The sequence below is a fragment of the Penaeus japonicus genome, unplaced genomic scaffold, assembly GCF_977035675.1.
Source record: "Penaeus japonicus unplaced genomic scaffold, GWHDUDI00000001_assembly GWHDUDI00000028, whole genome shotgun sequence".
Classification (NCBI taxonomy): Eukaryota; Metazoa; Arthropoda; class Malacostraca; order Decapoda; family Penaeidae; genus Penaeus; species Penaeus japonicus.
The window spans coordinates 26085875-26103374 of NW_028234430.1; the positions used below are offsets into that span (position 1 = coordinate 26085875).

The window sequence follows — 17500 nt, forward strand, 5'->3', positions numbered from 1 at the left end:
AACTATAAATCTAAATAAATACTAAAAAAAAAAACACCCACACCCTACGACACCACACACACACAGACACACACACACATGTATGTATTTCAAATTCTGAACCTCTAAGGGCATTTGTAAATATCATCCACATGCGTCACTTACTACGGGAAAGCCGCAGAGGTGAATGCCGGAGTTCCACATTAATGATCACATCAACAAGCTATACGAACAACAAAATTCCTCAGTGAGAACAACCTAGAGGACTCCTTGCCAAATTCTGAATCATTCAGTCACTTCGATCTTTTGTTTGAATGATTCTGCATTTTGGCAAGAGTCCTCTTGCTACATAATGACACCCAACATCGCTTATCATGGATACAGAGAATGCTCTGGGGACACCACATGAAGAACATGGACGGATCATAATAATAGATGTAAGAATTATAACCAACTGATGATGTAGTTCTAGTAGCAGCAATTATGCAGGAGCAACAAGTAGTTAAATAGTCTAAAGAGGCCTTTCCTACCATGCAATATCATGAAAGCATTTAGAGAAAACCAAAATTTCAACCAAGGGATTAGTTGTTGTTAGTGAAGAAGTCGAAACTACCTTGCGATGACTCAAGGGAAAATCAGAAGGCGAACCAGAAGCCCCCATTTGGAAGGAGTCAATATGTCGGACAGCAAAACACATATAACAAACAAACAAAAAAAAGGGATACTACAATCATCAGTTCAATCATCATGCAATGGTAGCTTGAGGTTCGCAATTATATTCCACTAAAAAAGTGATCGGACGATAATGTTCTCAACGCTTCCTCCTTGTTAGGTAAGTGGCTAAACGAAGCAACTTTCATGATTTAAAGACTGCTTAATGATATCGAAAAAAGGGAAATCAAGTTTTGTCTTACGTAACGTACAACGTGAAGGAATATAGAAAATATCTCTTGTTAGAAATGGTGCTTTTTCGGAGGAAGAAACAAAGAAAATCATTAGACGCGTTATGCAGACAGATGGCAATGGCGCAGGTTGCCAGAAAGGATCAAAACAGAGACATTATGGAAGAGGGTCATTATAGATACCCTGCTGTTAAGCCTATGATCAAACTGTCCTCGGATAATTATATATATATATATATATAGATATATATATATAATATATATCTTATGTATGTATGTATATATATATATGTATATATATATATATATATATATGTATATATATATATATTTATATGTATATATATGTATATATATATATATATATATATATATATATATATATATATATATATGTATATATAAACATACACAACACACACACATATGTTGGCGTGTGTGTTTGTGTGTGTCATTACTCATATTACTGATACAGATTTCTTTTCTTTGTATTTCGAAATGCAATCCAGTCACATACAGATATTCGTTCCTCCCTCATCTCATATTTACCCTTCCTACTTTTTATCAGTTCTCTCTATCCCTCCCTTTATTACCTATCACATCTCACCCCTTCTGCACTTGAATTACCCTAATTAATGTCTCTAATTACGCTCACTTCCCTCGTTACCGCAAATGGGATTTTCTCGTCCACATCTGTCTGGGTTCAGTTATCAGATAAGGTCATTACAAAGGATTTAACTTTTCTCCTTTTTGCAAATCACAACACTCCGCTTGATTCCGATTCACCCTTTGTTTTCAACTACATGATTCCATTTCCCTCTCTTTCGGAATATTTGTAACGGTTGTAGTCTGGAATTTGTTTTCAAATATACAAACTAAATATATGACGTGGAGAGTGATGTGTTCTAAGATAAGGAATGATGAATGCTACTGTTGCATTTGTGTTACATTTGTCTTTCTGTAATAAACTAAAAAATGAAACGGTGAATTGTGAAATAGAAAGTGATTAATCAAATTCAATGATACAAGATCATATATGAAATTCTTGCTACTTTTAGTAAAAGAAAGTACGCAAGGTAATATGATATACCAAGAAAAACATTCAAAGAACACTTTTTTTCTTTTGCTTTGCTTTTTCTTTGCTTCCATACCTCCGCTCTGCATCAGCCTGACTTTATGTCCCTCTTTTGCAGGTCTCGATCTCTTTATATAAATAAAATTATATAAGTCGTATGAAAAAATGGATGTATATGAATTAAGTTCAATTCCTAATTAATTTGAGAGGATATCACCTACTTTAAGCAAAAGAAAAGTCACCTTTTATTCCTAGGTATAAATAACAGCTAGATCAAACACCCACATTTAAGCTCACTCTTGATCGCTCTTTTAATAATAACAATGCCTTTCAATGATACCTATCTTTTGCTAATAATAATTCCATTTTAATGATACACCATTTTTGACAATAATAATACCCGTACATGTCAGTTGCTGATAATCCCTTTCTCTCTCTCCCCACACAGTTATTAAGTGCCCTGCCGTGCATGATGGTTTGGCCTGCTGGCCCACCACCGCTGCGGCCACGTATGCCTTCGTGCCCTGCCCGGCCTCGTTCACTCTTCACCCGAATACAACCAGTAAGTGACGGACGGGGGGAATGGGAGGGGAGGGGGGGGGGGGCGAGAACAGGCACTTGGGTTACTGAATTAGGAACAGGAGGTCGAACTATGCTCCTGTTAGGTGGAAGTATACGTATGTTTCTGTGCCTGTGTGTTTGTAGGCTTACTTACAAACATACCCCACATAGATACACTTACACACACACACACACCAGCACACGCACGCATACGTACACACATACACACACACATACATACATGCATATATATATATATATATATATATATATATATATATATATATATACAAATATATATGTATATATAAATATATATCTACATATATATATTTATACACACACACACAAAAAACACACACACACACACACACAAATATTTATATATATATATATATATATAATATATATAATACATATAGTATATTATATATATATATATATATATGATATATATATATATGGTATATATATATATTATACATGATTATATATACAGGCATATATAATATATAATTATATATATATAGATATATTTATATATAATATATATATATATGTTTATATATTTATTCCACACACCATATATATACATACATACTTATATATTATATATATATATATATTTATATATATAGATATATAGATTATATATAATATATATATATGTATATATTATATTATATATATATTTATTATACATATCTTATAATATATATATATATGTACATTATATCGCTTATCTAATCTATCTATCTATGTCTATCATCTTTATATATATATATTATTATAGTTTATATATATATATACATTTGTATATACACCGCACATATATATTCATATTTATATATATATATATTTTATATATTTATATATAATATATTTATATTTTTTACATAGATTTATATATATATATACATCATATATATATATAAATATATATATAAATATATATTTTATATATATATTATATTATATATATATATACATATATATTTTCTTTATATTATGATATGTATTTAGTATATATTTATATATATATATATATATATATAATTATAACTATTATAAAGTATATTCTAATATATATATACTATATCTCGGATACTAATAAATAAGAATAGTACGCACCAGTGTGTTTGTCATATGCTTGTAGGGATAATTTTTATATAATATATATATATGCATTATAAGATTAAGATAATATATACCATCATCATACTATATATATATTATATATATATAAGCTATATATATATATATATATATATATAATTATATATAACAAATATAGATATGATTATATGTATAAAATATACAATGCATATTAGATTTAATATATATATATATAGTATATATAATATATATAATATATATATAAGATATAATATATAAGATACGTTAGTTGTGTGTGTGTAATTATACGTATATATATATATATGTATATTTACTATCATTACACTATAGAGGAGTATATATATACCAATAAGTATATATACATATATAATACATAATATACGTATAAATATATATATACCTAACATTAATAATATATATATATATAGTTAATATTAACACTATTAATATTAATATGCTAGATGTATGCTCGTCAGTCAGTGGTATGACATACTATATACATGACCATTAATTATTAAGTATCATACATTATAATTAATAACTATATAAAGTATATATATAGAATATTGTATATCTATATATATATTATAATTGTTAGTATATATATTATATACATATTATAAGCCTATATACAAAATATATAAATCTATATATATATATATATATATATATTATATATATATATATATATAATAACTGTATAAATATATATATATGATATATATATAATATATAAATATAAAACTAACATATATTATTTATATATAAAAAAAATATATAAATAAAAATATATTATTATATATATATAATAAGGTATATATATATACTCATATATATATTAAATATAAGTTAGTATGCGTAGCGGCAGTATATGCATTAAAAAAAGTAATACATATATATTGATATATATATTATAAATATATATATATATAGGTATATAAATTGTGATATATGAAAGGATATTATGATATAGATACGAGTATAAATATATATATATAATATATATAGAAATATAAATATAATATATATATATATATAGTAATATATTTTATATATATATATATATAATTATATATGCACATATTATAACCATCAAATATACCCTAGTATATAAGTATAATAATATAATATATACATATTATCATATAGTATATATACTCTATCATATATGGATATATATTATCATAATATATGAATATATATATATATAAGACACACAACTATATATAACAGTATATAGCATAAATAACATTATATATAAATATGCCTCCCTTATTAATATATATATATATTAAGAACATATATGATATCATTATCTAGTTAGTAAAGATATAATATATTAGTGAAGTATATATAATATATAACTATATACTATATATAATTATATATATATATAAACTATATATATACATTTAATGATACATACCAACAATGTGGTGGGGACATACTCATATACATATACGCTATATATAATATATACAAGTCTATATATATAAATATATAAATATATATATATATATATATATCATATATAAATATACTATATATACTATAAGATATTAAATATATATATTTAAATATATACTATACTAATAATATATCAATATATATTGTTAGTGATATATTATAAGTTATATATATTAAGATGATAGTATGATACACTCCACACAACCACACACACACACTACACACACAAATAAAACGGTAATAGATTTAAGACATGTTTTCATATATTGTTTTAATATTAGTGGTGTATAAGTAAATATATATATTTATATATTTAAATATATTATATATATATAATATATAATTGAATCATATATATATACAGTATATATATATATATCAAGCGAGTGAGTGTGTTTTATATATATATATAAATAGATTGTGGTTAGGGTGGGGTATATAATATAGTTAATATATACATGCATTAATATTTATATAGCTGTTGAAGAAAAATTTTAAACATACACGAATATATATATATATAGTATAGTATATTGACCACTATATTTCCAATATATATATATATATTTGAATATATAAGTATATATATATATTGAATGAGATTGGTACACAATTAGTCATCATATATAAGTATACTATATATAGTAAATATATATATCTATATATAATATATATTATAATATAAAATTGATAATATACTTAACATATATAAAAATTATATATATAATGTAATATATAATATACTGTATATATATACTATACTATATATATATTATACTATAATATATATATATATACTGATATATATAGTTTTTAAAATTATTATGTATTATACAATATTTTATATATATATAAATATATATACCTATATACGATATATATATATATATATATAATATAACGTATAGGTTATAATATACATCTTTCTAGTTATATACGTGTATATATATATATTATATATATATATATATATATATGATATATATATATATATATAGAATATATATATATCATATATTAATATTATATCACATATATATTTATATATACATATCGTAATATATATATATATATATATATCCTATATATATATCTACTATATATATATAAATACATAACTATGTGTTATTGTCTATACATCACATAATTAATATAATCTATTAAAGATATTAATCTATTATATACATATATATATTACTAATATATATATACTATACATAGATAATTATATATCTATATAATATATATATATATATATATATATATATATTATAATTATATATAATATATATTATTCATATGTAGACATATATATAATAATATTTATACTATATTTATATATATATATTTTATTTATATTATCTTTATTTTATATATATACCCACCACAAACCGACTCCACACGGACCCCCACTCCACCTCTGAGATAGGAATAATCTGAATTAGCTAAAGGAGGCATGCTAAGAAGTTCATTTCGACGCAGAGAATTCTGCGGAGATGTACAACAAAATGACGGCCTTCCACTTCCCCTGTCTTGGTTTAGTGTTTCTAATAAAATCAAATAGAAACCATTTTGTGTAAGACAAGTGGGGCAGTTTGAAATTCCTTCTTCCGTGGGTATTTTTGAAGCGGCTTTCTCTCTCTCTCTCTATCCTATCCTAATCATCTCTCCATCTTTCCTCTGGACAAAAGTCATATTTCTCGCTCTCTCTCTCTCTCTCTCCATCTCTCATCTCTATCTCTTTCTCTACTCAACTCACCTCTTGCTCTCTCTAATCAACATTCTCACTCCTCCTCTCTCTCCTCTCTCTAGCCTATATATCCATATATATCCACTCGCCTAACGACTCTCTCACATCTATGATATATATATAAAATATATATTATATATATAATTGTATCTGTGTATATGATATATATATATATATATATAGCAAATATTATATATGATAATCAATCATATATCTATAAATATACATATATAAATATAAAATCCATATCTATAGTGTATACACACACCATACACCATACACCATACACAAACACACACGACACACACACACACCACACCAACATATACCTATATAAAAAATAACGTATTATATAAAATATATAAATATTATACAATATAAACTTTATAATATAATTTAATATATAGATTTCCATATATATTATACTATATATAATCATTTAATATATATGATATATATCAATATCAATATATACATATATAGTTGATGTATATATATAACTCGTTACTAATAAATATATATATAGATATAAATAGAGTATATTTATATTTATCATATAAGATATATAATTAACTAATATATTAATATAATATTATATAATTTAAGTATTAATTTATCGAATAATTAACTAATACAGTAGATATAGAATAATTAATATATCGATAGGACTATATATATATATATCAGATATAGCTATATATTATACCTATATATGTATATATATATATACTATAATAGTATAAATTACATGGTATATATGGTATAATGAAGTATATAATAATAATATATAATACACACACTATATTACACACACAACTACACACATACACACACACACACAACAGCGCACTCGCACAGCACACACTTACACACACACACACACACACACACACAACACACACACACTATATAATATAATATATTTTAATACATATTAAAAATAATATATCAAAATAATATAAAATAACTCCTATAATACGATAAACACCGAAACACATAATATATAATTCACTAATATATATTATATATATATATTAAAAATATATATTTCTTGTATTCGACCTATATATATATAGATATTTAAAGATAAATCTGCAAAAGTAAGCATGTTTTTCCTTCAACATAGAGATTCCGAAGTGTGTTTCACCTCATATGATTACTGTTCTACAAATGTTCTCAAGTGAGATTATTTTATTTAGAAATTAAGCCCGGAGCAGTATGCAGAGTACCGAGAGAGCAGTCGCCCTCTAGCGGGCTTAGTTTCGGGGACCTTCATTCCTGCTCCGTAATTCACAAGAACGTAGGACGCTATGTGTCTTTGAGAATAGTTAATGAATATCAATTTAAATGATTCTCCTGCTCTCTCCTCTCTCTCTCTCTCTTTCTCGTCTCTTACTCTCTCTCTCTCTCACTCTCTCTCTTTCTTTCTCTTCTCTTATCTCAGCTTACTCTCTCGAGAGGGACAGCTCACTCTTCTTCTCTCTCTTCACACTCTATAAACTCTCCTACTTAGCTCATCTGACTCTCTTTTATCTCGTCTCTCGTCTACTCTCTCTCTCTCTCTCTCGTCTCTGCCATCTCACCTACTCTCACTCTTTCTTTCTACTCTCTACTCTACTCTCCTCAGCTCCTCTTCCTCTTCTCTCTCTGACTCTCTACTCTCAATCTCTCTCTCTCACGATCTATACTCTAGTACACACTCGTCTCCACACTACACCTTACACATGCACTGTACACACACATACACATAACACACATACACACATATACTCTCACACACATCACACCTGTAAAAGCATTTCGAGAAGTATTGACGCCCATCTCTCCCTCGTATGGATCACTCTCGCCAGCTGTATATTATCTGCCGCCTTGTCGAAACCCTCATTTTCGCCCTAAACTCCAGTATTTAAGGTCACCTTTTTACCAACCACCTTCAATCATAACTCCTTCAAGTAGCATACTAGTTGATAACTCTGAAATGTGTTTTATTTCTTCTACGTGAGCCTTCGGAGGTGAACCAATTGGCCTCTAGGGAACTCGTTACGGGTGTCGGCGCGGCGACCCACGCAGCGCTAACCACGCGGCTTGTCGAAATCGACGGGCGTATGGTGATGTTACGTGTCATAAGAAAAGGCATAGACGAAACATCCCATTTGGATCTATGGAGATAGTAATCTCTTTCTTGTAAACGAAAAACTTTAAGATAGAGGTTGCTCAACATGTGTACAGTAGATCAGCGTGCGGGACATCTGATGGGCATGTGGAAAAAATTTTTTTGAATGAAGTTTTTGTCACGGTTTCGTAACAGCCGTGAGAGACAATGAGTCAAAGCATTTTGTGGGAATACCATTCCGTTAAAGCACAACTATCCTTTACCCACAACTGAGTGAGAATCCGCACAAAAAAACAACTTAGTAGCTTAACTTTTGAAAAAAGTCAAAACGAATATTTCAGGTCGAATCCCTGCGTAAATCACATCCTAGTTTTGTCTTCCCGTGACCACCCATTGTTGGCTCGTGTATTTAAAAATGATCGTCGTCACCACCAGTCTCCCACTTTGAGAGAAAAATTTTCTAATCTATCCAATCGATACTCAAAATTTTTGCGGGTTTCACGTTAACACATTTTTTTTTTCTATTTTTCTTCTATTTTTTTTGTTTTGTATTTTTAGTTTATTTTTTATCAGATAGCATTTTATTTCGCAGAACAATGGCTTGGAACCGTTGTTTTCATTTAAGTATACGGCTCTTAACCCCTCACCAATTTCATAGCCTGACGTGCTTCTTAATTTCTAATGAAAACACAAGGCACTCAGCATACTTTTTAAAAGCTTAATGATCAATAAACAACGGCTAATGATCTATTTTGGTGGCCTCTTTCGTATAGTATTTTTCAAGATAAGAATAGACGCATTCATTAAAGGGTTATTACCGTTACCGTCTGCTTCATTGCCGTGTCCACTCCTATTTTCCACATTGTTATTCGCCATTGTTATCTGTTGATCCCCTTATTTCCTCACCCCATAATACCCTAACCATCTTAAGTTCCCACCCAAAAAATTGAATAAATATATTAATAAATAAAAAAGAAAGAAAAACTCAAAACCACATCTCCCCCTCCCCCTCCCCCCTAGTTCCCTCACAACATTCCCCTCCAGATATTTCCCTCCCCTTTTCTCCTCCGTTCCCCCAAGTGTTCCCCTGCCTCACCCGTGTTTCCCCCCCACCCAGAGCGAGCGTCGAGGTACTGCGGCAAGGGCGGCGAGTGGGAGCCGGAACCAGTGGACTACCTGCCCTGCGCCACCAACGACATCTTCACAAAGGTACGATTTTTTTTTGATTTTTTTTTATTGATTTTTTTTTTTTTTTTAGTTCGTTTATTTAGCTATTTATGTCTTTTTTCAATTGTTGGATGTACAGTGTTAAATACTTCTTTTTATGAGGTCTTCTTAATTGTTTGTTTCTTTCTTTCTTTTTATTGTGATTATGAATATATTTTCGGGGATGTTTTTGAGGTTTCGAGTTTTTGAGTTTTTTTTGGGTCTTTTTTACTTCATAGACTCATCAATACTATAAATTTTCATCAGTTCTATCTGTCATCATAACTGTCGCCATAACTCTCGATCTTTATGACTAAGATTTGAATTTTAACATCGTATCGTCATAACTAACACTCTATCACACCATCAGCTCGCGATATATCTGCTTCACCTCACCATAACTCACCATCACTTCCCTTGTCGATTCATCTACAGCATTCGCTCACTGATCACCACCCACATTTAATCCCCCGTCACCATACTTAACTTAACTCACCATATCCCTCTTACCATCCCTCACTCCCATCCTCAAACATCATCAACTCACCATCCTCCTCCCTATTTTCCTCACTATCCCTCCACCTTCACTCACCACCTTTTCACCATCCATCCCATATCGGTCTCACCATCTCTCTACCACCAACAACATCACTATCACACCACCATCCCTTTACCCCCATCCCCTACCATCACACCACCATCCTCCTCACCATCATCATCCTTACCATCCGTCTCACCATACCTCCACTACCAACACCATTACCTCACCATCCTCTATCCCCAACCTTACAACACCATCACCTCCCCCTCCTTCGCACCATCCTTCTCACCGTCACCTCCCTCCCCAGCATCCCTCCCCCCTCCACCCCTCTCCCCACCATCCCTCCATCCCTCCATCCCCCCTTCCCACCATCCCAACCATCCCTCCACCCCCTCCCCACCCCCCTCCTTCCCCTCCTTCCCCTCCCCTCCCCACCCTCCACCATCCCTCCACCTCCCTCCCCACCACCATTCCCCCCCTCCTCCCCACCATCCTCCCCTCCCCACCATCCCTCCTCCCCCCACCATCCCCACCACCATCCCCCCTCCTCCCCCCCTCCACCCCCTACAGCATCCCTCCATCTCACCACCTCCCTCCCTCCTCCTCCCCCGCAGGATGACTCGGGCGTGGACAGGAAGAGCGCGGACATGCAGGAGGACGACGCTTCGACCATCCTGCACTCCATCATCGCCGCCCGACTCGAGATGTGCGTCAGGCTCATGAACGAGATTCCCAAGCCGACGGATGGTGAGTGGGTGGGGTGGGTTAAGTGGGTGGGGTGGGGGGGGTGGGTTGGAGTGGGTGGGGGTGGGTGGGTTGAGTGGGTGGGGGTGGGTGGGGATGGGTGGTATGGGTGGGGGTGAGTGGGTTAAGTGGGTGGGGTGGGTGGGTTGGGTAGGGGTGAGTGGGGGTGGGTGGGTGTCATTTTCCTCTCTTCCTCCCCCTTCTCTCTCTCTCTCTCTCTCTCTCTCTCTCTCTCTCTCTCTCTCTTCTCTCTCTCTCTCTCTCTTCTTTCTCTCTCTCTCTCTCTCTCTCTCTCTCTCTCTCTCTCTCTCTCTCTCTCTCTCTCTCTCTCTCTCACACACACACACACTTTCTCTTATCACAAGATCCTTCTCTCCTACTCGCTCTTTTTTTTTCTCTCTCTCCTATGTCATTTTCCTCTCTTCCTCACTCTCTCTCTTCCTCTCTTCCTCACCCATTCTCTCTCTCTCTCTCTCTCTCTCTATCTATCTATCTATCTATCTATCTCTCTCTCTCTCTCTCTCATCTCATTTTCCTTTCCTCCTCGCCCTTTTTTCTCTCTCTCACTCCTAGTTCATTTTCCTCTCTTCCTTACCCTCTCTCTTTCTCTCTCTCCTCTATCTTCCTCTCTTCCTCACCCTCTTTCTCTCTCTCTCTCTCTCATGTCATTTTCCTTCTCGGGTTGTAAAAGTCCAATTTCTCATCTTGATGGCATTTTTATTCATTCTCTCTCCGTGTGGCGTAGTGCATTACTCTCTGCTACGATAGAAGGCGTGGAAGATGAAGAAGGCGAAGAAGGCGAAGAAGGGGAAAAAGGGAAGAGAGAATAAGAATAAGAAATAAAATATGGTGGATGGTGATTCTGATGATGGTGTTTTTCAGGACAGGGGTAATGATCATGATGATGTTGATAATGTTGGTCGAATTATAGTAGCAATGATTATAATAATTATAATGATAATAATAGATATGGCAGTTGTGTCAATGTAACGTAATGTAATGTTATGTAACGTGGTAATAATTATGATAACGGAAACAAAAACAATAATTGTAATTATGATGATTATGGTACTGATAGTGATAAAAGTAATGATAATAATGATAAAGATAATAACAATGATTTGATAATAATAATCATGATGATAATAGCAATGGTAATAATATCAAGGATAAGGATAATAATGATTATGTTACTACTGATGAAAATGATAAGGATAATAATAATGATGATGATAACAACATATAATAATAATGATGTTAATGATAGTAATATCAATAAAAAAAAACACTTAACAAGAATAAAAAAACAAAAAAAAAACAGAATAACAATAAAAGAACAAACAAACCAAAAAGACAAACATCATAATAGGAATAGATCTAAGAATAACAGCACCAATAATAATGATAACGAGAATAAGAACAAACAAAAAGCACAAGAACAAGAGAACGATGAAACAACATCCTCAGAGAACTCTATAAACTCTGGCATTGATGTCAACCTTGGTGGTCGACTTCCCTTTTGCCAAAATATGAATGCAACGACGAAGGAAAAATGTGAGTGAGTGTCCACAAGAATTTATGGTTTCTCTCTCTCTCTCTTTCTTTCTCTATCTCTCTCTCTCTCTTTCTCTCTCTCTCTCTAACACACACACACACACACAACAGAAGAGAGAGAGAGGAGAGGGAGATGAGAGAGGGAGATGGAGAGTAGGGAGAGTGGTGAAGAGGAGAGAGAGAGGGAGGGAGGAGAGAGAGGAGAGAGAGAGAGAGAGAGAGAGAGAGGAGCCGAAAAAGAGTGAAAGAGGTGCGTGAGGGGAGGGAGGGTGCCGTGAGGATGGGAGGGAGCTGAGAGCTAGAGAAAGAGAGAAAGAGAGAAAGAGAGAGAGAGAGAGAGAGAGAGAGAGAGAGAGAGAGAGAGAGAGAGAGAGAGAGATTATACTCCTTCTAATTCGACTAAAACCTAGCGGCACCCATGCGAACATGCACACACACAACAGCACATTCTCCCAACCCCTTTCGACAGTACCCCTCCCTTACCCCCCCTACCATCACCAAACAATTTCTTCATACACCCCAACCCCCACCCCTCTCCCTCATGTTCCTCTTCCCTTTCCTGATAATTTTTCCATACCCCTTCCCTCGCGCTTCCCGAAACAACTTCTTAGTACCCTTTCCCCTCCTGTCTTCACACACTTAGGTTCCGCAATTCCCTTTCTTCGGAAAGTGCTTTAGGCCGCCCACTCTATCGACAGCTTTTCCACAGCTTTCTTCCCTCCCCTCTCCCTTCCCTTCTTTTCTCTTCTTCCCATTCTGCTTTTCTTCTCTCTCCCTCCCCACCCTCCTCTTTCCCTTCCCTTCCCTTTTCTTCTTTCTATCCTCTCATTCTGCCTCTCTTCTCTCCATCCTCTCATTCTGTCTCTCTTCTCTTCCCCTCCCCACCCCCCTCTCTCCCTCCCCTTACCTTTCTCCCCATAACCGCCTTCCCTCCCCCCTACTTTTCCCTCCCTCACCCCCTCCCTTCACCCCTTACCGCCTTCTCCCTCCCCCTTCAACTTTTCTCTCCCTCTCCCCCTCCCCATAACTGCTCTCTCTCCCCTGATTTTCTCTCCCTCACCTCTCTCCCCTTACCCTCCCCCCCTCCCCATACCTACTCCCCTCCCCCCTCCCCATACCCACTCCCCTCCTCCCTACATTTTCATTCCCTCTCCTCCTCCCCTTATCCCTCACCCCTATCCCCCTCACCATAACCGCGCCCCCCTCTCCCTCCCTCCTATTCTCTCCCTAGCCACTGGCATAACAAAGGGTCTCAGAGTTAGAAATACACTTGGGATTCTCTCGTCTGTTCTTCCCATACAACTCTTAATCGTGGGATTAGTGGTGACATAGATAGTGGTGAGGGTGATGATGGTGAAGGGGAATGGATGGAGGAGAATGGTGGTGATGGTGGTGTTTGTGGTGGTGAAGAGGGTGGTGATAGTGAAGGGGAATGGATGGAGGAGAATGGTGGTGGTGGTGGTGTTTGTGGTGGTGAAGAGGGTGGTGATGGTGAAGGGGAATGGATGGAGGAGAATGGTGGTGGTGGTGTTTGTGGTGGTGAAGAGGGTGGTGATGGTGAAGGGGAATAAATGGAGGAGAATGGTGGTGGTGGTGTTTGTGATGGTGAAGAGGGTGATGATGGTGAAGGGGAATGGATGGAGGAGAATGGTGGTGATGGTGGTGTTTGTGGTGGTGAAGAGGGTGGTGATAGTGAAGGGGAATGGATGGAGGAGAATGGTGGTGGTGGTGGTTTGTTTTTGTGGTGGTTGAAGAGGGTGGTTGATGGTGAAGGGGAATGGATGGAGGAGAATGGTGGTGGTGTGGTGGTTGTTTGTGATGGTTTGAAGAGAGGTGGTGATTGATATGTAGGGGTATGGATGGAGGAGAATGGTGGTGGTGGTGGTGTTTGTGATGGTGAAGAGGGTGGTGATAGTGAAGGGGAATGGATGGAGGAGAATGGTGGTGGTGGTGGTGTTTGTGATGGTGAAGAGGGTGGTGATAGTGAAGGGGAATGGATGGAGGAGAATGGTGGTGGTGGTGGTGTTTGTGGTGGTGAAGAGGGTCGTGATAGTGAAGGGGAATGGATGGAGGAGAATGGTGGTGATGGTGGTGTTTGTGATGGTGAAGAGGGTGGTGATAGTGAAGGGGAATGGATTGAAGAGAATGGTGGTGGTGGTGGTGTTTGTGGTGGTGAAGAGGGTGGTGATAGTAGTGAGGAATATTGTGGTTGTGGTAAGGAGGATGGAGATGTTAATGAGGAAGATGATGATACTTGGGAGAAGTATAGTGATGAACAATATGGTGCTGATGGCGATGAGAAAAGTGTGATGATGGTCGTATTAGTAATGATATTTATGGTGGTGTGATGGTGAGGAGAATGGACTGACAAAGATAATGATGGTGGTGATTAATTTTGATAAGGATCTAATTAATCGCGAAAGGTGGTGCTTGGATAATAATTGTGGTGATTGTTAAAGTGACATGTGTGGCGCTGACGAATATAGTGATGCGCCTTTATGTATCATCACGATTGTACGAATAAAGTCGATGATAACAGTGATAGCAAGAGATAGATAGATAAAGAGAGAGAGAGAGAGAGAGAGAGCGGGAGAGAGGGAGAGAGGGAGAGAGAGAGTGAGAGAGGGAGAGAGAGAGAGAGAGAGGGAGAGAGGGAGAAAGAGAGAGCGGGAGAGAGGGAGAGAGAGAGAGAGAGAGGGAGAGAGAGAGAGAGAGAGAGAGAGAGAGAGTGTAGACGAGAGAGAAGAGAGGTGACGAGAGAGAGGAGAGAGAGGATGGAGAGAGAGGGAGAGAGAGAAGGGGGGGGAATAGTAAAAAAATAAAAATAAAGATAGAACAAAAAGAGTGAAACAAATGAAGCGAGGATGTCAGTCCGTCTGCCATTTCCGTCATTTCCTCATGTCGACTTGTCAGAATCTTCGAGAAAATGAACTTAGCCTGAAGTGAATCTTGACTGATTCAGCGTGCATCCATGAGTTAATAATTTAAAACCGATTGGATATCACAAAGTGTTCCAGTTTTTTCGTTACGTCCTACATCTTCTTTTGTTGTTTTTATTTTCTTCTTTATTTATCTTCATTTTTCTCTGTCTCTCCGTCTGTTTTGCGTGTGTTCTGGATTCTTTCCTTATAGACCTTTTATTTCATGAATGAGGTGGCTGTGTGGTTTGTTTTAAAATCTTTTTTTTCTTTCTCTGCCTCTCTATTTCTTTTATTCTGCCTACTCTGCCTTCGAGTCTCTATTTTCCTCTTGCTCAAAACCAAGCGCATAAATCCTGACTTGTCATTTCCTCGCCTGGGTGAAAACGAGAGGTAATAGACATGAAAAAAAAGACCTTTTCCTATCGGTCCATATCTTGTCCAATCCTTGAATTCATCATTTTTTTCCTATCTCAAAAAGATACACCAATGTATTGATATATTCTGTCTCACAGACAAGTATAAAAAATGGACCCTGGACAAATCCTCTCTGCCTCGTTTGTGGGGCGATCCGATCCTATATCTACCGACTTTATTCCAGAGTCAAGAGACGATAGAAAGGTTATTTAAGAGGAATTTCCGATTGTCTTTTGTTTCCCGGGCGGATGATCAATGGCGTCGATCCTTCTAGGATGATGACTCCTGCAGTATCACTCATTCTCTCTCGTCTTGTGACTTTAAAAAAGGAACTTTAGGGAAGGCCATTTTAGAGTGGCCGACTTGAAGTTTGGAATTTTAATTAAAGTCATACATTCAAACCGGGGAGGAGGGGAGGAGTTATCATTTTGATAGATAATGTTCCCTCCAGGGCCAGAAGTTCGAACAAATCATCCTCAAGTGTTCCTGAGTGCTTTATACTTTGCCAACACAGCTTATTAACTTCTTACGCTATCTATATTCAACGTCTTCAGCCTAGAAGATGTCATAGGGATTTTTTTGTACATTAAATGGATCATTTTGTCTACGCTTGAGACGTGTGTACAAATTTTCATATCTATTACGTATGTTAAATATTCACTTCATTTGCATAAAACTATTAGACACTGATGAGGGTACCTGTATTTTTCGGGCGTGTTTGCGTGGGTTAAATCCCTAAGGAGTCCTAGTTTGAGGGGAATTGTAGAAGAGACAGAGAGAGAGAGAGAGAGAGAGAGAGAGAGAGAGAGAGAGAGAGAGAGAGAGAGAGAGAGAGAGAGAGAGAGAGAGAGAGAGAGAGAGGGAGAGAGAGAGAGAGAGAGAAAGCGAGTGAGAGTGAGAGTGAGGAAGAGAAAGGGAGAGAGAAAGAGAGAGAGAGAGAGCGAGAAAGCAAGAGAGATAAAAAGAGAGAGAGAGAGAAAGAGAAAGAGAGAGGTAGAGACAGAAGTAGAGATATAGATAAATAGATCGATAGATAGACAGAGAGAGAGAGGGTGAGAGAGAGAAAGAGAGAGAATAGCAGAAGACGAAAACAGAAGCATATAATGATGGCGGTTGGACCTACCCCGTTGAAATCT

At 35.1% G+C, this 17500-nt stretch overlaps 1 protein-coding gene across 2 annotated transcripts in view; it reads left to right on the forward strand.

Annotated features, from left to right (window-relative positions):
- Positions 1 to 2404: 2404 nt before the first annotated feature.
- Positions 2405 to 17500, forward strand: part of LOC122265638 (calcitonin gene-related peptide type 1 receptor) — a gene marked incomplete at its 5' end in the record, with an annotated part of 66173 nt that continues 51077 nt past the window's right edge. For both annotated transcript variants that reach the window (XM_086553641.1, XM_086553642.1), the window contains 3 exon segments: positions 2405 to 2518; positions 10102 to 10193; positions 11346 to 11478. In XM_086553641.1, the coding sequence (XP_086409767.1) occupies positions 2405 to 2518; positions 10102 to 10193; positions 11346 to 11478 (339 nt within the window).